Here is a 22,795-nt window from a genome sequence, read left to right on the forward strand (position 1 = left end):
TGTTTAGAAGGAGGTTCCTCTGCTCTGGAAAAGTATTCTTCTCTCAAGATACACTATAAACAAAAGTGAATTAGTAGCTAGATTCTAGTAGTAAGATTTTGAAATTTTGCAGGTGAGGTTAAGATTTGTAAAGCTTAGCTTCTAAAGTAAAACCCATCAGTTATTGAGCAGGAACTTGATAATTATGATAGGAAACCACCACTTGTGTAGAAATGCTTCCTTGCAAAAAACTACGTGGGAAATGTGGAGGCAGTGGCATTCAGTGGGTAGTGCCTTCCTGTAAAGAAAGCCAACTGTGGCAGATAAAAAGAAATGGAAATGGTAGGAAACAAGTTGTGTGTGATCCCACAAACATTTTCAGTGCAGTAAGACAGAAGTGTAGTGTGAACAAAACAAAACAAAAAAAGTGCTGATAGATGCTACCTGCATTTTGGGCACAGTTGCACAATATCTAAACTCCAGAGTGCATGTTGGGGTTCTTGGCAATATCCTTCTTCTATCTTGTAGCTTGTATTTATATGTTTGATCATCAGCATTATTTTTTGTTGTGGTGGCGGAGGCAATAAAATACTCATGTGACTATATGGATGTACTTTCAGTTGACTGTTCTCCACAAGGATTCACAGCAGAATAGCCGTGTCATTTACCCCATATGAAAAGATGGCAATTTAATACACATGTATGGTTAAAGATGCCACGTTGCTTTTTTGGCAGCCAGTTATAATTTGTGATCAGACTATGGTTTATTGCTTGTACTGAACAGTTGAGCCTTTCCATTCATTGTCTTTGAAGAATTTATACTGATTAAATCCATGAGCTCATGTTCATAAACAGCCTCAGGTAACATTCCCTACCAATACCAATCTAGCAAGCTTTAGGACACTCGCGGTGGTTTGCCTGTGGTCAAATGCTGCTTGTGCTGAGCCTGAAGAGGGCTTTCATGTCAGTGGTGCTGCTCCAGAGTCTTGGAATAGGGGGCATTGAATAGGGGCAGTACCAAAACCACAGTCCTTCTCCCAGTTCGATCTGCACTGCAGTCCTTGGGTCTCTGGCCTGTGCCATTCCTGTGGCTGGACTGTTTTATTTCCTCCTGACCTCAGTGCTGGGCATACAGGTTTACAGCAGGCTTCTTGTGCCACTTTGGACTCTGCATAAAGACTGCAAGTGGATTTTAAGCTGCATGAGATAAGTGGGGAAGGGGAATGTAAAGAGGAAGTGGCATATAACTTCTGTGTTAGCACTAATTTTCATCTGTTGACAAAATATATTGCTAGTGCATTATGAAGGATCGTTCAAAATAAATTAAAACTAAATGATGATTATCAGAGTAAGTTGGTGAAACTCACCTGGCGATGCAAATCTCATTTTTGCTGTTCTCAAATGAGATAGCAAATGTCAATATTTGCTGATTCACATTTACTCCCATTGAATGCGGGAAGTACTGAAAAGTTATGTTTTGTGCTTTTTACAGTTCTGCTTATAAACACAGTTCAGAGTCATTTTTTGGTGACTTAACTACATAGCAAATCAGGGCTTTGTTCCTTGGGATGAAAAAGGTGATAAAGCTACTGTTAGCCTGATACTTTATTTTATACTTCTATCTTTTAATTTTTGTTTCCTGAAGTTTAAATCTCCCATCATAGTTTTAGACATCATCTGTCCTTGCTTTTGGCTTGCTTTGATGTTTCTATCACAGAATCAGAATCGCTGAGGTTGGAAGGGACCTCTGGAGATCATCTAGTCCAACCCCCCTGCTCAAGCAGGATCACCTAGAGCACAGGATTGCATCCAGGCGCGTTTTGAATATCTCCAGAGAAGGAGACTCCACAACCTCTCTGGGCAACCTGTTCCCGTGCTCTGTCACCCTCACAGTGAAAAAGTTTTTCCTCATGTTCAGATGGAAGCGTCTGTGTTTCAGTTTGTGCCCGTTGCTTCGCGTCCTGTCGCTGGGCACCACTGAAAAGAGTCTGGTCCCATCCTCTCGACACCCTCCCTTCAGATACTTGTACACGTTGATAAGACCTCCTCTCAGCCTTCTCTTCTCCAGGCTAAAGAGGCCCAGCTCTCTCAGTCTTTCCTCATAAGAGAGATGTTCCAGTCCCCTAATCGTCTTTGTAGCCCTTCGCTGGACTTGCTCCAGTAGTGCCACATCCCTCTTGTCCTGGGGAGCCCAGAACTGGACGCAGTACTCCAGATGTGGCCTCAGCAGGGCTGAGTAGAGGGGGAGAATCACCTCCCTCGACCTGCTGGCAACACTCTTCCTGATGCACCCCAGCATACCATTGGCCTTCTTGGCCACAAGGGCACATTGCTGCCTCATGGTTAACTTGGTGTCCACCAGCACTCCCAGATCCTTCTCAGCAGAGCTACTTTCCAGCAGGTCAACCCCCAACCTGTCCTGGTTCATGGGGTTATTCCTCCCCAGGTGCAGGACCCTGCACTTCCCTTTGTTGAACTTCATGAGGTTCCTCTCTGCCCACCTCTCCAGCCTGTCCAGGTCTCTCTGAATGGCAGCACAGCCCTCTGGCGTATCCACCACTCCTCCCAGTTTTGTATCGTCAGCAAACTTGCTGAGGGTGCACTCTGTGCCTTCATCCAGGTCATTGATGAAGAAGTTGAACAAGACTGGACCCAGTCCTGACCCCTGGGGGACACCGCTAGCTACAGGCCTCTAACTAGACTCTGCACCGCTGATCACAACCCTCTGAGCTCTGCCATTCAGCCAGTTCTCAATCCACCTCACTGTCCACTCATCTAGCCCACACTTCCTGAGCTTGTCTATGAGGATGTTATGGGAGACAGCGTCAAAAGCCTTGCTGAAGTCTAGGTAGACAACATCCACTGCTCTCCCCTCATCTACCCAGCCAGTCATTCCATCATAGAAGGCTACCAGATTGGTTAGGCATGATTTCCCCTTGGTGAAGCCATGCTGACTACTCCTGATCACTTTCTTGTCCTCCACATGCTTGGAGATGGCCTCCAGGATGAGCTGCTCCATCACCTTTCCAGGGATGGAGGTGAGGCTGACTGGCCTGTAGTTCCCTGGGTCCTCCTTCTTGCCCTTTTTGAAGACTGGGGTGACATTGGCTTTCTTCCAGTCCTCAGGCACCTCTCCTGTTCTCCATGACCTTTCAAAGATGATGGAGAGTGGCTTAGCAATGACATCCGCCAGCTCCCTCAGCACTCGTGGGTGCATCCCATCAGGGCCCATGGATTTGTGGGTGTCAAGTTTGCTTAAATGATCTCTAACCCACTCCTCCTCCACCAAGGGAAAGTCTTCCTTCCTCCAGACTTTCTCTCTTGCCTCCAGGGTCTGGGGTTCCTGAGGGCTGGCCTGAGCAGTAAAGACTGAAGCAAAGGCGGCATTCAGTAACTCTGCCTTCTCTGCATCCTTCGTCACCAGGGCACCCACCCCATTCAGCAAAGGGCCCACATTTTCCCTAGTCTTCCTCTTGCTACTGATGTATTTGAAGAAGCCCTTCTTGCTGTCCTTGACATCTCTAGCCAGATTTAATTCCAAACGGGCCTTAGCCTTCCTCGTCGCATCCCTGCATATTCTAACAACGTTCCTAAATTCCTCCCAAGTGGCCTGTCCCCCTTTCCACTTTCTGTATACTTCCTTCTTCTGGTTGAGTTTTGCCAGGAGCTCCTTGCTCATCCATGCAGGTCTCCTACCTCCTTTGCTTGACTTCTTACTCAGAGGGATGCACTGCTCTTGAGCCTGGAGGAGGTGATGTTTGAATACTAACCAGCTCTCTTGAACACTCCTTCCTTCTAGGGCCCTCACCCATGGGATTCCTCCAAGTAGGTCCCTGAAGAGGCCAAAGTTTGCTCTCCTGAACTCCAGGGTTGCGATCCTACTTGGTGCCCTGCCTCCTCCTTGCAGGATCCTGAACTCCACCATCTCATGGTCACTGCAGCCAAGGCAGCCCCCGACCTTCACATCTTCCACCAGTCCTTCTTTGTTTGTTAGTATGAGGTCCAGCAGCACACCTCTCCTTGTTGGCTTCTCCACCGCCCGTGTCAAGAAGTTGTCACCAATGCTCTGCAGGAACCTCCAGGACTGTTTGTGCCTAGCTGTGTTGTCTTTCCAGCAGATATCGGGGTGGTTGAAGTCCCCCATGAGAACCAGGGCCTGGGATCGTGAGGCTACTTCCAGCTGTCTGTAGAAGGCCTCATCGACTTCCTCTTCCTGATCAGGTGGCCTGTAGTAAACACCCACAACAGTGTCACCCATGCAGCCTGCCCTTTGATCCTTACCCATAAGCTCTCGACTCGCTCTTCATCCACCCCTAGGCACAGCTCAATACATTCCAGTTGCTCTCTCACATAAAGAGCAGCTCCACCACCTCGCTTTCCTGGCCTGTCTTTCCTAAAAAGCACGTAGCCATCCATGACAGCACTCCAGTCATGCGAGCTATCCCACCATGTCTCTGTAATGGCAATGAGATCATGGCCCTGCGACCGCACACATATCTCTAGTTCTTCCTGTTTGTTCCCCAAGCTGCGTGCATTGGTGTACAGGCATTTCAGAGAGGTGATCGAGCATGCGGGTTTCCCAGGAGGGGTAAAAGAGGATCCTCCATAGCCACATTCCATGCCTACTTCCCTGGCTGAATATTCTATACTTCTATACTTATTATTTTATACTTATATACTTGTTATACTTTATATATATTATACTTTTAATATATATATTATATATAATATATATATTACTTTTTATATATTATACTTTATACTTATTATACTTATTCTATACTTCTATACTTATTATTTTAATACAGCCTGACTTTTTAGGAGTCAAGATGGTGTTGCATCAACAGTAATAGCAGAGAAATAATGCTGATATTGTGAATTCCAGCTCCATATAATGTGCTTTAGCAGTTGTTGCATAGCAATGAGCTAAGTGCTATGTAACTTAAGTTTTCTGCTTTTCTGAGCAGAAGTGAGTTGCCATGCCTTCATTTAAAAATGTTCTTTTCAATTCTGAGCAGCAAAGCCAGAGGACTGCCATAGCAGGGTTGTGGTGGCGTTTTTTAGGTGATTCTAACTCCAGTTAGTATCTTCCCTTCCACGTGGGATCTCAGGAGGTGTGTGTTTAGGCATGTCTTGATTAAAATAAACTTTCCCTCTGTGAAAGCAGTTTAAAAACGTTGTGGAGCACAGGTTCTGTGGAATCTGTGTAGAATCTGTGGTTCTAGGATCTCAGTGTTACTGCTTGCGATCATATTAGCTCAGCCTGTTGTTGGGGTCCTAGGCTGACAGGCTGGGGAAGTGTGATTACAGCTAGTCCTTGGGCTTAGAGGGTGAGAAATTTTGGAAGCTAAGGCTGGGGGTGGTACTCGAGTGCTTGAATGCGTGCATGTGTGTAAGATGAGCAATACTCAGTTCAAGACCTTAATGTTGTTTAAAAGATTTTTTTTTTCACAGGGGAGATTTTTCCCCAGTTATTCTGATATGGTTAAATGAGTGTCTCCCCCATGTATGTACATGATCATTTCTGTTAATGGTGAGTTTTTAAAGTTAACTTTTAGCTTAAAAAAATCACAGAAGAAACCATGCAGTGATGCTCCTAGGAACTGTTTATATAGGTCTGTTGGGAACAGACCTATTTTGTTAGGAATAGTTTGCTCATCTTGAAGGGTATGGCATGATTTATAATTTGCAGAGCAATTCTTATGCTTAAATAGATGTTCTGTCTCTTTAAGTCACAATTGCTTTACAATTAGATGGATTTTTGTTCTTCTGTGTTCTTCACTGCTCCAAGATCATCTTGACCAGGTTCTCTGATGCTTACTGGCAGGCAGCCAGAAATATTCCTGTTCTTACTTAGTAGTGCTGAGATTGCATAGGCATTAAAGGGGCCGTGTCCTCCTCTAATTCTTTATGTAAGAATTTAAGCCATCTTTATGTAGCTGAATTTGATCCTATCTGGACAAGATTTGAGCCTTGACAGACAAATTGCTGTCACATCAAAGAGCAGTGAAATAATGTTTCCAGAACTGTTCTAGGCCCTGAGTAAAAGCAAGGCAGCTGCAACAGAACTGTTTTAGGGCAGAGAACAGGAAAGACTGATGATGCTCTGCTACCTGCCTAGGGTACAATTTGCAAGTGATGCTCCTGTTAGAACAAAGAGCTTGCTAACATTGCTGTTGGGATCAGGAACATAAATAGCTATATAACTCAGTAATAAAAGTGGAGTTTATAATGTGAAAATATGCCAAGCAGGCAGTCCTACTGAAACTACTGTACAGAGACACCAGTCAGCAATTAGCCCAGTGCTAGTAGGAGGTAAATCAGGGAGCAGCATACAAACTATATGCATGTAAAAACAAGTCTCCTGTGCTTCCCTTGCCCCCTTCCAAGTATGTTTCTAGACTAATAACTCTTGGTTTGTATGTTGGATAGAATAGGGAGTCTAAGTGAGTTCAGTGATGCCATCCTAGAGTTGTCTGTTTTCTCTCTCTTTCACTTATAACATCATGTGTTTTCTCATCAGACTGTTTTTTTCCTTTTCCAAGCTAGAAATGGAACGTGCTGTTAGAAATATGGCAGCATCCACTGCTTCTCAAAGGGGTGGTATATTGTTTAATTGCTGTAGATCCTGTGCAAAGTGAAAATTCGCAGTGCCTGCTGAAGTCAGACTGCAGTGTGAACCATGAGTAATTCCTCTTTAGAGACCTCCGAATGGTCAGCCCAATGCACGCTCTGCTGCCACTGATTGAATCGAGTGCTTTCTGTCTTTACTGTCTGTATGGTAATGAGTATGTTCCTGAACATCAATGTAGAGCAATCATTCAATATGTTTCTCATTGCCAAAATCTCAAAATATTTGTCTGTCTTACAGGAGCTGCTGGTTCCTTGCTATAGGAGCTGTGCCACTGTATTACAGAGGAAAAAGTCTGTCCTGTAGACCTCTTTATCTTGAGGCATCTTGCCAGTGCAAACTATTGCCACCCACACTCTATAGATAGCCTTTCAAAGAAGTAAAAGTGCAGCCTGCAAGAACAGAGAGAAACCTTCCAGTTCCTAATCTCCCAAATATGTCAAGAAACTGGTCTAACTACTCAGTCTGGGTGTTTGGTACACAATTTTTCCCTTACCGTGAAGAGTCCTCTTATTCCAGAGCAGTCTTACTGCTCTGAGTGAGGAAAGAGATCTGACTTGATCTTAGTTGATTTATTCAGGCTATACAGGTGACAGACTGCTTCTGATCCTAGAAGAACTGAAAGCAAACTTAAACAACGTCAGCCCTTTAAAGTTGAGAACATTTGAATGAAACCTTAGACTTGCGTGGATAAATTCCATCTGCTGAATGCTTTTATTTTGGTAGTGTTGCGCTTTTCACATCAAGTTGTACCTTACTTTTATTTTGTTTCTGCTTAATCTATTCTGGAGAGCATGCAGGGTGTAATGACTGGCAGGCAAGTTAATGTTGTGAGAAGCCTTAACTCCCATTTCCTGACTTTTTAACCTTGAACTATCTCAGGAATTTTGCATTGAGTGATTAAGAAGGTATGACTGACCTCCTGCCTCTCTCCTGCTAGCAGAGTGAGTTCATTAACCTCTGTGAATGATCTAAAATCTGTAAGTGGTTTTTGATAGTCTTTTCCTTACAAATAGCTTAGTTCTTTGCTTCCAGAGGCAAACTGATCTGTCCTGAAAAGAAACAAATGGCCAAATAGACTGTCACTCTGTGCAAAGTAGAGCTCGTAAACAGAGAAGTCTTTAAAAATAGATGGAAAAAGCAAGCAACTCCTAAATGTTACTGATGGGTACTAGACACGATCATTGAAGCTGGTGGGGTGTTAAATAGTGTGCTATATAACTCAGTGTTTCTGTGAATCTGTGTGTGAGTTTGAGTAATAGAAATGTATTTGCTTCAGTGTGTCTAATTTTTCCCCTGTGAAGGGATAAGAAATAGTAAGATTCTGTATTTTCTCCAAAAGTTTAAAACAAAGGAAAAGTGCTTAGGTTTAGCCAGTTGAATTCTTCTATATCAAGGTTTGGAATGCTTGAAGTACAGGCTGTTGCCTGGTTTCAGACATCCTGAGTATCACCTGACTGCTTTGTGTAGCATCTACCTGGGCAGCACATGACAGTGATTTCTGTGGAAAAAGAAAAATTTAAAAGTTACCTACTCATGCAAAAGAAATGTTAAAGGCAGGAGGCTCTAAAATGGCAAATTACATACAATTCAAGATCATCTGTATGAGTTGCCTTGGGTTATTCTCATGTCTTGGCCAGAGAGCAGTAGAGAACTCCAGTCCCATCACTGAGAATTCTTGGGAGCCAATAAAACTGTTTTAAATTAAGATAGTTGAGAAGATGAGCTCTGAGGCTCAGTGCTGGGCTTGCTTATCCAGAGGTGTCCCAGTGCATTGGAAGCTCAGGGGCTGGAAGAAGATGCAGAATGGAAGAAATCTCTTTGGGAGGTTAGGGAGATGTTCAGTCACTGGGGCACCAGAGGAAACCAGTTTCGCAGAGAAGACGGCCCTGCAGTCTGAGTTGCTTGGGATGCTCTTTTGTTTTTTAGTATTTCTTTACATTTACAACCTGTAAATCTCCACTGATGATTTACAGATTGTAACTTAAGCATATTTATTTTGTGTAGAGCAACTACTTTAAAATAAGCTGTTTTTGTCAGGCTTAACCCCATTCTTACAGTAAGGGGTGTAGTTCTGTTCCAGTTTACCCTTCATCCCAGCAATAATAGGACTGGGCTGCAAAGCCTTACACATCGACAGCCATTGAAATGGCATCTCTTTTGGGCTACTAGAAATTTAGGGCTATTCCTGTGTGTGGATCTTAGAGTAATGTCTGGCTTCTAAGTCTTCAGAATGTATTGTCAAATTCCTTGGGGTATAGTGAAGGAGCTCTTAAATTTCGTGGTTGCTTCTTAAAGGTGTCTGTTACCTGGGATGCACCTTCCTATTCACAGTTTGTATCTGCTTATGGTACTTTTGAATTACTCCTTTCTACTCTAGGTGAATTTACATCTGTAATTGTTATGTTGGCCTTGCTTTCCTTTAGGCCCTCACTAAAAGCTGCGTAAGTTTTGGGGGGGTTAGGGATCTCATCTCTATAGCGCTTCATCTCCTGACACCATCTCTAAAAGCTTTAGAGGGATGACAAATGCGTTGCTGGACTTGTGACTTGGCTACCATTCATTCTCTTAAGATTCAGTGGTACTCTGATGTTTCCCCAAGATGGCTACCAAAAATGACATGAGGACTTTAAAAGCTTGTGAGAAGGATCTCCTTTCCATTAGAAGGGATATTTTGATAAAATAAGTGATCTAGACTTCAGAATTCCTCTTGGAGTGGAGAGGATCTCCCTCTTTGAACTCCATTGCGATTGCTGAGTTTGGGGTGTGATTGAGGACGGCATCTGGCCCCAGCCCTGCCTGGCATGTCACTTCTGTGGAAACTGGTTGTCAGGGAGGAGCTGGTGCTCACCACCTTCTCCCAAGACTGCAGCTGGAGTGAGACTCCAGGGAGCCTTCGGCAGCACGTGGGGGTGTAGTGTCTGGGTGGGGAAGGCTTTGCCAGTGATATGTAAGCAAGGGGCTCTTGGCTGCCACTCCTCCAGCCTGCAAAGGTAATTTGTCTATGCTGAGAAGATGCTCTGAGGGAAAATCAAGTTACTATAGAGACAAATAGCTCCAGTGTTTTTGAGGGCTGGTTCAGAATATTGAGTAATAAATGTGTAGGAGTCTATTTCATAAAAGCTTTTGTAAAGAGTAGATTGCTACAGTCCTAGAAAATTACTTTCTGAAAAAGTGATAGAATTTTTTTATGCCAAAGTCTAAAAATAATCATCGTCTGTCTTGAGAATGGGATGACCTCATTAAAAACAAAGAATCTTGTATGTCATCATGTCAAAACTCCTGGAGACTATTAATTCTTGCAATGCTTCAAACCCACAAGGTTTTCATACAGCCGCCCTGGTGTCAAGGCTGGAAGCTGGATGCTGTCCTGGGCAGTTCTCTATTCTCATCTGTGCAGCACATCCTGTCACAGTACAAGCAGTAAGTTTTACTGGAGTAAGACATAAAGAAATGCTATGTAAAAACTTAAAAGTTGAAGTAGAAGCCATTAGAAATAAAACTTGACTCTGAGCTTCTCCCATAAAGTGCTGGGTTCAAAAATTATCCTGTTTAGTAAGAGGAATGGTATGAGTGGAAATATTTGCCAGAACTTGCCGAATGTTATCTCGTTTGACTTCTTGCCCATGAAACCCGTATGCCGCATATGCTCACTGAGTGTAGGAGGAAAGGAAGAATAGTGAACAGTTGTTAAAGCTGTTAAGTTTTGGTGGCTAATGCTGTAGCTGCAAGAGGTATGTTAAGTACCTGCATGATTCAGGTTTTACCTTTGTTCATCATGCAGTGAGCTGTTGCTATCAGTACAGTAAACCATAGGAAATCCCCTAGTCTGTAGTTTCACCCATACAGATAGTCATGGCGGATTTTATATAAGGTCAGGTGATCTGTGCTGAACTGATTAAAATAAGGCTCTAACAATGAGTACAGCTTTACTGTTCTCTCGAGGTTTGAGGAACCCTGCAACCACAGGGATCAGGTGGCTTTAAGTACAGTGTAGAAACTTGATGATGCATTGTTGGCTTATAAATGCTTAACTTCTTTGTGACCTAAGCATACTGTTTGCATTAAAAAAATATATATGTATACACACACACACATACATGCATGCATATGCACACACAGAGCCATGAGCCTAACTGAAGAGTTGCATGTGGTTTTGGTTAAATTGCTGTAGGCCAGCAATTGGGACGAAAATCCAATAATTACAAAAATAATGTTGCATATTGGTTTCTTTAAGAAATACAGAATTGATTGCTTTGTCATTGTAGTATTAACTTCAAATTTGTAAATGACACAATTCACCCATTTACTGCTTCAGTCAGAAACCTTTGGGATGTTACAGTCATGTTTCACAAACCTTCTGTCAATCAAAAACTTGTTATACAAGATTATTTGCCTTCAGTTTCCTGTGTAATGAGGTTTTTTGATTGACAGCAGTGGAGTTAAAGATTATAGAAAGGCTTTCTGAATCTTAGATGAGGAAGTTTCAGTTTAATGGTGTTTGTTCATGATAACATTGGTTTCCAATTTTATCTATAAAAGAAGCTGCAGATAATAGATGTAAAATAATAATAATAAAAAAATAAACTCCCCTTTCACATTAAAAATGACATGACTTACCAAATTAAGGCTAGGACCTACCTTTTTAACTTCCTGCTGTGGGAGAAGGATTTGAAAAGCATTTGATGTACAAATACGCCAGGGCTGTTGGGGCCAAATCCTTCACAAAGACGGAATATGTTTCAGTGCATTTAAGTGGTTAGGGGTATGGACTCTCACTTTTCCCTCCCTACCTCTACTATCAGGATTAGTTTCTGAAACTGTCCTTACTTGACTTGCTGTGTGTGTTGGCTGTTAAGAAACAGGAAAAAATTCTTTGAGATTAGGAGTCTTCCCTTGCCCTAAAGTTTGATATTAGTTTCCAGTTATCTTATTAAACAATTACACTTAATTTGAATTACACTCAATTTAAACTTATTGAATGAAACTGAAGGAAAAAAATAACAGCATTAGAGATTTTGTTGACTGTATTGAAAACAAAGAAAAGATGATGGGAAGTTATAAAACTAAGTTGATGTGTACTGTGTTCCAAAGTGACACTAACTGAAACTTAGTTAATGAATGCTTTTCCCTCTGAGTAAGGGATAAGGCAACCACAGGTAAGATGAACATGAGATACAGATGAGTCAATACACAAGATGAACATGTGGATTGGTTTTGGTGAGCCAGAAGGCCAAAGTTAGGCTATGATATATGATTTACAAGTGCCTTCCCTAGCTGAGGGGTTATGTACTCTTTGGGGTCCTGGCAGTGATTATTAAATGGGAAATCTGGTGATCATTGACAAGCTTCTGTCTCTGAGCAGGCACCTTAAAGTAGAGTGTGGATTGGGTGGGAATGGATAAGGCTGATCCATAACTGCTTCGAAGTCCAAGGTTTGAGTAGCAATAGTAAAGGTGACCGTCCTAAAATACTCTCTCATCATTCGCTTTATTTGGGCCCTGAATTCCAAACTGATGTTGTATGTGCTTTTCGAGCAGTTTCTCTGTCCCAAGCACGACTAACTGCAACTTGACCTGCTGGCTCCAGTTGTATAGAACTGAGCTATGGTAGCTTGAAGACTGCAACCCTCGAGGCAGGGTGTAGGAGTCATGGGTAAGCTCAGGAGCTGGTGTGCCTTGTACAAGTGCTACCCTTCCACTTTCCTTGCCACTTGGTGTTTCAAAGCATCTGCTACCAGGCTCTCCAAGGTCACTTAATTATTGCTACTTTCCAGTAGGGTTCTGGGGAAGGACTTCCATAGACTTCCTGCTTCGATGTGGGTGTGAAAAGCACATGTGTAGTCAGGTCTGAAGTGGACCAGTGCAGTCTGGAAAGATTTTTGGCAATTCTTGGCATTGGCATGTTCTGAAAATTTTTTTAGAAAGCAGGAATAATGTCTGATAATAGATGTGGTTAGGCTATGCTGTATTTTCTTGATTAAAGATAGACAATTTTATTTATAGAACTGTTTTTCATTATGAAAGAAAAAGCAAAAGAATCATGTCTAAATTTTGAGGCTGATAGTGTGTGTTTTTTTGACTTACACTTGATTGCTTATAACAGAGAATAAGTTGCACATATTGCTTGTCTTTTGATTATAATGGGACTTCATCTGGGGTTTTATTTTGGAATAATGGTTCCAACTTCTTGGTGGTGAGAAAATGATATACTTAATTAAGTATACTACATGTACATGTGTCTTGTTCCTCTCTTTAGTTGTCTTCAGTGACAATTGTCTTAAGATGCTTTGGGCCACAGTTTGGCCCAAAGCCATATTTTGGGTGCAAATGGGGCTCTGAAGTTTGAGACAATAGAAAATAGCTTAATTAGAGAGGGGAAAAAATTCTTCTCAGCCTGGTTTTCTGTTTTGGGTTTAAAACTTAATTGCTTTATCTTGAAAGACCTGAACATGTATGTGGCTGTAAAAGGAAATGTCAGTGCCACTGATTCTCATGTTCTTGTATAAGACAGTCACTTCATACTCTTGCTCGTTCTGATCATGCTGTATGTTTTTGTTCAGTCTCATGACGCTGACCTGCAGTGGTGCACTCCAGGAATAGCTAGCAGGATTTGAAGCTTTGGAATATGAAATTCTTCATGTAACTGTGGATGGCAACTTAACATTCCTGTTGTTCCTCAATATTATGCTTATTCAATTAATCCAAGAAAATGAAGACTTCACTTGCTTAGTGATTATTTTTTGACATCAAGAAGTCTTAAAAGTGAAACTTTTTTGGTGGCTGGATATGCAAAATAAAGATCACTCTGGTTAGGGTCTGATGAATGCGAATGATCTTTGATTTCTTTTTGTTTGGATAGGGCATCTGTAGCTGCAGCATTTTTCAAGCACAGTTTCCATAACTGAAAAGCCTTATTTACAGTGAGCACAGGACTGAAAGTTCAGCATGCTGAAGGTTTGAGTAATAAGATTTTTATATAAAACATATATTTGTATTTGTTTATATATCTGTACATTGCACAGGTTTTATAAACTGTGATACTGCTGTGAGGTGTAAAACTACAGAATGACATTAGCTTTCTTTGAAAGTATTTCTAAGACTCAGCACCACAGACACCAGATAAAGATGAGGATGTTCAATACCCTTTTCACAGAGGGCTTTATCTAAACAAGCAAAAGGAAATGGGAAAGGTAACTTCCGACCCAGCACAAAGTCTCTTTAATGCAAACAGTTGTTATATGCCATTGCATTTTCTCAGTTCCAGCAAGTAGTTTTTCTCCCTTTAATGTCAGCCTGGTATCCTTTCTTTTATGCAGTGTTTTCGGCTATGTTTTTACATATGCCTGTTTAGAGGAATAAGAGGAGACCTTATGTATACTCTTTAAAGAATTTCACACATGGACTTAAACTTCCAGCTTAGAAGCAGATGAAACATTTTAGTCACAGTTCTGTTCTAGCTGTGATGCTCTGAAGGCCATTAGAGCAAAACTAGAATAGGTGGAAGATGCAGACAAACTCATGCGCCTGAAAGGTAGCCATATATTTTACCTAGACTGATTTGGGTTAAAGAAAAGAAACGTTAAACCTACAAACTTTTTGTTTCCCTGTGGTTCTTTCTTTTGACTGGAGATCAGAAGTCATATAATATTAGGATTTTCTGAACTTTCAAATGTGTTGCTTTCTTTTGAAAACTGAATGAATATTTCTGGAGGTTTCCCTAACCAAGTTGTGCAAGGTATATATAAATCGCTTTGTAGATTCCTTTCCTTAGAGTATACACATGGTGGGTGAAAGGAGTTGATTCTTCTAGACAGTCACTGCTTTGGATCCGGCTACAGTGAGGAGTTATTTATATAATGACATGATTTGACTATGAGTTGATGAGAGTTTTCCAAGGCTGCTCAAAAGCTTTGTAAACTGCAGATGAGATATTTCACAATAAATAATTCTGTGGATACGTCTTGGTATTAAATTTCCAAGTGCAGAAACTGTCTGGTTTTGTGCAGAAATAATGCACCAATCAGCTGAATCATTATTTGCTGTAAGGAACTTCACCTTTTACTTGTTTAATCCATCCTGCTACATTGTGAGCATGCTTAATTTTGGACCCCTTTTGGAAAATTGGTCTTTTTCAGTCTTCATAAAAATAACCCATAAGATCATGTTGTCTTAAAAGAGGGGAATAAACCCTCCCCCCCCTTTTTTTTTTGGTTTATTCATTAATCTGGCTATACAAGAGCTTGGATGTCTTACATCTGTTATTACAGCATTGCCTCTTTGATTTGTGCCATTTGTTCCCACAGCAGCAAGGGAAAGGAGTTTATAAGAGTAAGTAATTTGGTTATGAAACTACAGGTATTTGGGGAAATAGCTAAATGTACATATGTTGTCCATAACTAAATGGAATTATTCTGTTAAATCAAAAACTAATTACTTTCTCTCAGCTGGTTGAATGGCGATTTTCTCTGTTAAGGAATCCTCTGTACAAATGGGATGGTTGCAAGCTTTCCTTCAGCCAGGGAGGACAGCACTGGTCTGTGCTGGGGGTCGGTACTCCTTGGGAGGTGTTCTGAAGATAGGAATTTTAAAGGTGTTGAAATTATTGCTGATGTCTGAGCTCTAGTAATTGCCTGTGTGTTGTGCCTGCTGTCTGTGCCAGCAGAACTAGCTGGCTTCTATCATTGCAAGAGCAGACTGATCCTGCCTTGCATCCTTCTTCCCTTTTTCCCCAAAGCTCCAGCTGAAAGAATTGAATGGATGTAGTTCATGCATTGCTTTTAATATAAAAAACAGAAATGAGCATCCTGGGCTGCTTGGTCCTTGCATCCTGTTGAGTCTGCTCCCTCAGCATGTCTAGAAGAAACTTGGCTACCTCTAGCAAAAGCTAAGGTCTGGACCAAAAGTGAGCAGATATTTTTATGGTTTGGTGTTACTTGTGAGCACTCAAGCAGGCATTATGATGCCATTCACTAATGAAGGTCGTGCCAAATTCTGATACTGACCTCGTAGCTCAACACAGTTTCAAAAAAAAAAAAAAAAAAAAAATCATTTGAATTTTAGTGCTTATACTGCTGCAGGAAACTCTGCTCAGTGTGTGGTGCAAATTAAGCTACTAAGGTTCCTTGGTGAACCTTGGTATACTTTATAAGTATTGATTTAATGATTGCCCCGTACTGAGGGATACATGCTTGGATCACTTGCCAAAATTATGTTGTGAGCACTGTAGCCTGGAGATGGGAAATGCCTGGTTTCTAGTTTAATCAATCCATCTGGCTTAATGAAAGTTGGTGTAGAAGGATAAAGACAGTGCAAAAGCAGGATGAAATTACACCTCTATTGACAAAGTTCTCTAAAATATAGACGTAGTAAAATAATCAAAATCAATTCACAGCAATATTTTATGACTGTATTACTAATCAAGTAACACATGGAAAGACCACTTGGATTTTGTATGGCCTGGATGGCACATGGCACCCTTGTTGACTTTAAATATATTTTTACAAATCAGTAAATCTTTAACTTTTCCTTCTTTTCCTTGTTCCAAATAACATCTAATAAGCATTAAATTTAACTTTGTCATGGGAAAGAGATGTATAACATTTTTTGCATTGATTTTTAGAGAAAGTACTGGGGCATGGAACAACAAACTAAATCAGGCTCATCAGGGAAATCAAATAATTACTACAACACAGATGTTCCCAGAAATTACCGTGAAGTATCATCCTGCTAATTTCCCAGATATGTGTGAAGTTAGAGACCAGCTCTTAGGGCTTTTAAAAATCAGTTTGATTCTTAAAATTTACAAGAAAATAAGCAGTGTTGCAGAGACCAAGGTTTTTTTAGCAAATGGAAGACTGTCTGGAAGAGACTGAGATTTTTTTTTTTCCTAAATTTGTGCGTTCTTAGTAGAGCTGAAGGAGCAGGCACCCTCGGAAGGAGTTGTTGCTATTCAGAAATGCCGCTTGGGATTGCTGCTGTTAAAAAGGGGAGCTGTGTCGTCTCCGTAACAACTTGACAAGTCTCCAGGCGTGCTGGGGGAGCCTGGCTGCGCAATTGGAGCGGCGGCAGGCGTGCATGTGAATTGCCCCGGGCGAAGGGGAAGGCCAACTCACTCACTTGTTGCAGCTTGATGGAGGAGACCAGCAGAGCTGATACCTTTATACTTTAAAATGGGAGTTATGGGACTTCCAGGGTCGTCCTTCCCTGGAAAGGTGTGGGAGCCCTGCAACACGGGGCACAGGGAGAAGAGCAAGGCTCCCCGTCCCATCGGCCCCTGGCATGCTGGTCCCCGGGGGCAGCCTTGGGGGGCCTGAGGCTGGTGGGCTGCACCCCGTGAAGGGCACCTTGGGAAGGTCTCTACCTACCTCCACTGGAGGCAGGGGACAGAGCAGCAAGCAGTGTTTAAATACTTTGATACTTTTCAGGATATCTTTAGATGTACTGACAGATTTCTCACTAGAAGACAACCATTGTTTGCTCTCGCCGTGTGGTGCTGTGCCATGCACGAGCCGTGGACATTGAGCTTTTGCTGAGTCTTCATGCTGGGGACTGGCCGTGAAGGGTGGTGACGGTTCAGCTGTCTCGGTGCCACGCTTAACCCCAGAGGGCTGAGCACCGTGGCTCTGCTCCCCCTGCGTGGGCACAGCGGAGGGGCTGCGGGCAGCTGGGGCAGGGCGAATTGCGCTCCCCTTTCTCACACCTTGCCGTCCCAGGCCCATCTGTGCCCCGTTAGGGCATGGAAGCCTCTTCCAGAGCTCAGTGCTGCTCCCTTCCTTTTCTGTACCTGTGACACTGCCACTTGAACTGCTAGAATTTAATAAAAACAGGTGAGATGAAAGCAGTCACCCTGGTGTTGATGTAAAATTTGCCAACATGTTTGTAGCGGAGTGCTTTCATCTGTGTTATCGCATGAGATGCTTGTATCTGACCTTGCTTTATATTTTTATCTTTGTGCATCTTTAACTTGATCAACTCACTGAGCGACATATGTGAGAATGTCTGGGTACTGTTGGGCTAGGAAACAGGATAACTTGACCTACAGGCAAAAACATAGGATAAGATACCAACCAGAAGTGTTGAGATTGTATTTTATTTTCTGGTAAGCTGTACTTTCTGCAGAAACATGCTGTTGGGACACAGTCTAGATTAAGAAGAGTAAAAATAAAAGTAATAAATCTTTCCGTAAAACTTTACTGATATTGAAGGGACCTTTTTTTGGCAGTCATATGCTGCAAAGTTCTGAAGTTATTTTAGCACTTCAGAGCTTAAACTTAATCTTAACTTTCTGAGACAATAGCAATTCAAGCACTGCTTCAGGTAGCAAAGGCAATGGTTTTGAAGTAAAATGCAACAGCAGGTAAGAGTAGAGGCTTTCTTATGGGCTTCCATAACCTTGTAGATGTGTTCTTACATCAGTCTTACTGTGTCCTGGATTTCCAGATCATGCTTTGAGAAATATGTTGATCATTTTAAATATTGATTTTTATCTGTTATGGTTGTAATTTTTTTCCTAAAATGCTCTTTTACACTGCTAAGTAATTGTAAGATGTTATGTGGGTCTCCCAGTTTGCTCAATGACTCCAGATAGTTTGCTCAAAACTTAGTAAAGCTTTCTATCTAGCTGCCAGACTTGCTGAGTTATCTTTGGATCCGAAAGACTTTCTGAAGATCTGTTTATTCTCTTACTGTGGGTTAGAAATTTGCTCTCATGACTCTCTTATTATGCTCCTGCAGCATGCCACTTGTACATAGCGGATTTTAGCACAACTCCATGGCTGCTTTTTGCCTGAGGTGCTCCTAATATGTGCAGCGTAAGTGCCAGAGAGATGCTGTGATGCTTTAGTGCATGCTCTGTGCTTTCAGCCCAAGGGGCTCTTCTGGTAAGCCCAGGTCATGGACCCCAGCAGAAGAGTCCTGGCCCTCCGTCCAGGTATGCCACACGCAGTGCATTGGGATTGTCTGATGGATGCATGGGCCTGTGGGATCTTCTGGTTTTGTCAGTGGGGCACACAGACATCTCTGTAGCCTTCATTGTGGCTCCCGAAAGTAATGCATTTGGTTGCTAAGTTTGTTAATGTGAACTGAATCTGGTTATCTCTGACAGCAGAAGGGAAGGAAGGAGCATGATTTCAGTAACTAAAATCTGCGGGTATGCTCAAGGTGTGCATATGCTAAGTTTTCTTTCTAGTTGTAGAAGCTTTTAAAATAGTGGTCAGATGTGATCTGTAATAGAAAAACTAGTCAGAGCAATATTGTTGAAATACTTCCCTTTTTGGACTGAGTGGGTTACACATTTTTGTGGTACTGAGAAACTAATGTAGTTTGTCATTAATGAAACAGAACATATTGCAATGCAAATGACTGGAGTTGCATGACAAGTGTCCCACAGTCCTCAGCACTTGCTATTGATTGTGCAGTCTTAATTATTCATGCTATGCAAATTGCATTTCTCATCTTGCTCCTTCTTGTCTACATATTTTTGATACAGGACTTGCCTGCAAACAATCTTGTTCTTTCAGCTGAGAGACTAGGATTGTTTCTGGCAAAGGTCTTAATGTTCTTTTGTTGAGCAAGTACTGGCTGAGCCAGGCAAGGCTTGGAAATTCTGTCAGAAAGAATTCATCTTGCTGTAATTTTAGATGAAGAAAGGAAACAGTTTGTGGTGTATTACTAAATAAGAATAAAAGCTTTAAAATAAAGTTTTGGCTTTCATTGTTTTTATATTGAGTCTCTTGTGATACTTGTTTTCTAGTCAGTTATTTGGAAGTGACATGTGTGAGTGTGTTTATTCATCCTAAATATCATTTTGTGTTTCAGGTATACTAAGCCACTAACCTTTGCAGACTGCATTAGTGATGAATTGCCTTTAGGATGGGAAGAAGCTTATGACCCTCAGGTTGGAGTGTATTACATAGACCACAACACCAGTAAGTGACACATTATTGTATTTTATAGAGTGATTATTTTGTGCCTATGTTAAAATGAACTGAATGCAAAACCACCAAATGGCCCAGCAGCGTGCTTTAGAGTAGATGACATCATCTGAAGTTCATGGAATCAAATTCTGTGCGGATCCTTCTCTGTCACAGGAGTTTCTTCCCCTCTATAAAACAGGAATTGAGATCCTTTTGTTTGCTGCCTTCAGATCAGCAGTTGTGTTCAAGCTGATGCCATGGGCACACCTCTGAAGGATTTGGCTCTCTGCTGAAGAATCTGACTAGGTAACTGTGACTTGGAGTTTGTTCTCAGCCTGGAATTTGTCCTTGTGGCCAGACCATCAGAAAGAGTGCAAAGGTCTTGTATTGATCTCCTGGCAGGGACAAACTGAGTGACTGCACGTATTGTTAGCAGAGTGCCTTGAGCTTAAAGAGTTCACTCTGCCTTTTGCTAGAGAGGAAACTTTCAGGCAGGCTTGGTATATCATGAGTGGTGTCCGAGTAGTAAAAGACTTAAATTTGGGCTTGTGGCATTTTCATTCTCTCTCCTCAAACTAAGCTCCTGCTTATTGTCTTTGTTAGACTGTTTGATGCATTGCAAGCCAACTTGAATTACATATGAGAAAGTTCAAACTCAATATATTATTACAGAAATTGTTAGGAAATGTGTATGGTATTGTGCTAGAACAGATCCCCTGAAAGAGAAGCCATAAACAAAATAAATAGACTGTTTGCTGCACATAACTTATTTTTAATATTAAAGCTATTTTTCCAGCCGTATAACTGTTTCTGTTGTGTAGAGGCAGATGTGCTTGAGCTTAACAACTGCTGTGTCGTGTAGATGCTCTGGAGAGCAATGATATAACAAAACTGGTGATAGACTATTATTTGTAGGTTTCTTGCTGATATGAAATGGTATTTCAGTGTACTAGTGAAAAGACAAATATTTGTAGGACAAAAGCCTTTAAAGATTTTTTTTGGAATGCTTGTTCAAAAATAGATTGCATCTGTTCTCATGTCAGTTAACCTGTGTGTCTCTAAGATTCATTTTTTTCAAGCTCAAATGACTTTGAGGATCACTTATACCTGAGTGGATAGGACTGAATTAGAATATGGAAGTAAATGGCAGATCAAAGGCACTATTCTAACTTCTGCTCTGATCATGAGGTGGAACCGAAAAGATGCTTCAAAAAAATTAGTGACTTTGGTTCTCTCTAGAGAATGGCTCCTATTGCTGTCCAGAAGTTCACAGCAGAGCCATGCCCAGGCCCTTTCAGAATTAGGTTCTTGTAATTAATGCAAAGAGAAATTATCTTAAAAGAAGGCATTGCTTTGTAAGATGCTGGGATCTGGGATGCTTCTACCAGAGTGCTGGAGGCTGAGGGCAGCCCAGCGGCGGAAGTTTTCCAGCTTCCAGTGGTTCTCTAGGGCTTTGCTGTTTTAGGCAGCAGTGCTGGATTAACAGGCTCCTGCCGCTTCCATTTTACTTATAAAGTGATTTTGGGGAATCTTGCTTGTTCCCTATCTCTTCTAAGCAAAACATCTCTGAGGCTAGGTTCATTTTAGCCTGGGTCAGTTCCCTCTGATTTATCAGACAGTTATATCTGACTGTTGCAGTAGGCACAAAAGCCTCAGCAGGCGCTGTGGGAACTAGTATCGTCCCCCAAAGAAATAATCCTCAACCCACTTTCTGAAGTGAACATTACTGTCACCTCTGACCACAGGAGAACTTGGTTCAAGTAAGATAAGAGAGGACCTTTCAAAGGGAGATTTTTCCTTGTCCCCTTAGGGCTTTCCGTTATGAGTTCAGTTTGTGGTATATTTTTGTCTCAAGTTTTTTGTTTGCCTCTTCAATCCACAAAGGAGGAAGTTGAGTGCTTATTTGCACTGTGGCATGTCCTGGTCAAAACTAGAGGGTTAACTCAGTCCACTAGATTTTCCCTAAGAATGGGTGGCTAACTTTGGTGCCAGGGGAAATGCATCTTGTGTCTGGGGAGGATGGGGTGGGGAATAGCCCAGACCCAAAGCCCTTTGTGGACCGGTGACTTGCTGGAGCCCTCCAGAGCGGTGTAGCTAGCAAAAGCTTCGAGATATAGCTGGGGCAAAGACAGATCTGAGTTGTGCATTTGAGCGGACCCCAGTGAGAATGCGCACAGATGCGGTTGCAGGCCTGAGGTCTGTGGGATCCTAGGGGCAATTATTCCTGGTACTTGCCATTCAGAAGAACCGCACACTTCAAGGGCATACAGTGTCTCAAACCTTGCTGACACCTGGTAGACAGCAGTTGCTCTTTAAAAAGTTTGGCTTCTTCAGGATGCCAGATGCCGCAATGCTTGAACTAAGATTTCAATTAAAAAGAAAAACAAAATCATGACCCTATTTCCCAAGCCATCTTTAGTCCAAGTCGTGATAGAGCAAACCATATTTGCTTACCTTCAGCTAATCAAGAGCTTCATCTTAGTGTGGCTTGTGTGAAGGATCCTCTGGAGAGTGCCCAGAACATTTTTCCTCTCCAAGGTCTACACCAGATCTGTTATACAGGAAGGAGCTGTCAGCAGAAGGTGTGAAGGGAATGGAGACAGGTTGGTTCTTGCTGCAGACTTGAAGTATTTGAGCCTAATTATCAGAAATGAGCCCAAGGACTGACCTAAATTAAATCTAAAGCCAGCAGCCATTAAAAAAAGGGAAGTGGAGAACACTTCTAACATTCTTTCTGAGGAAAAATAAATAGAATTAAATTGAATTGAGTACACAGAAAATTCCTAATGCAATATTAATGCATAGCCCCGAGTGTGTGTCAGACTCTGGTGAAACTTCTTTGGAATTTGATTTGCGCAGAGAAATGATAATTTTCTTTGCCAGATGCTGATGCAAGCATAGTAAGACTACGTTCTGCAAACTTGAAACAAAATCAGCCATATTTATGACAAGCTCAACATCAAATTAATAACTCACAAGACAATAAATGATACAATAACCTATATTTCTGTAGTCTTTTCATCTGACTTTGGAACGTAGTTTGCATTTCATGGTAATTTGGGCAAACTGAGAACCCTTGGCCAACATTTTGATAGATTGTGACTGCATATTTGAAAATCAAAGCTCAGTGCTGCAACTGAGGGGATAAGGTTAGTGCTGTGATTACTAAAAAGAGATGAACAATTAGAAAAAGGGAAATACAGTAGTTTCAGTACACAATTGTGTAGTCCACCCTGTCCATTAACTTGGCTGCCAAGTATTTGCTTTGT

The 22,795-nt window shown here is 41.8% G+C and overlaps 1 protein-coding gene across 2 annotated transcripts in view; it reads left to right on the forward strand.

Moving 5' to 3' along the window:
• The window catches only part of WWC1 (WW and C2 domain containing 1), an 86,054-nt gene that overhangs the window by 23,243 nt on the left and 40,016 nt on the right, over nt 1-22,795 (forward strand). For both annotated transcript variants that reach the window (XM_067304882.1, XM_067304883.1), the window contains exon 2: nt 19,429-19,538. In XM_067304882.1, coding sequence (XP_067160983.1) covers nt 19,429-19,538 — 110 coding nt within the window. The remainder of the gene's footprint in view (nt 1-19,428; nt 19,539-22,795) is intronic.

Source organism: Apteryx mantelli, chromosome 14, assembly GCF_036417845.1.
Source record: "Apteryx mantelli isolate bAptMan1 chromosome 14, bAptMan1.hap1, whole genome shotgun sequence".
Classification (NCBI taxonomy): Eukaryota; Metazoa; Chordata; class Aves; order Apterygiformes; family Apterygidae; genus Apteryx; species Apteryx mantelli.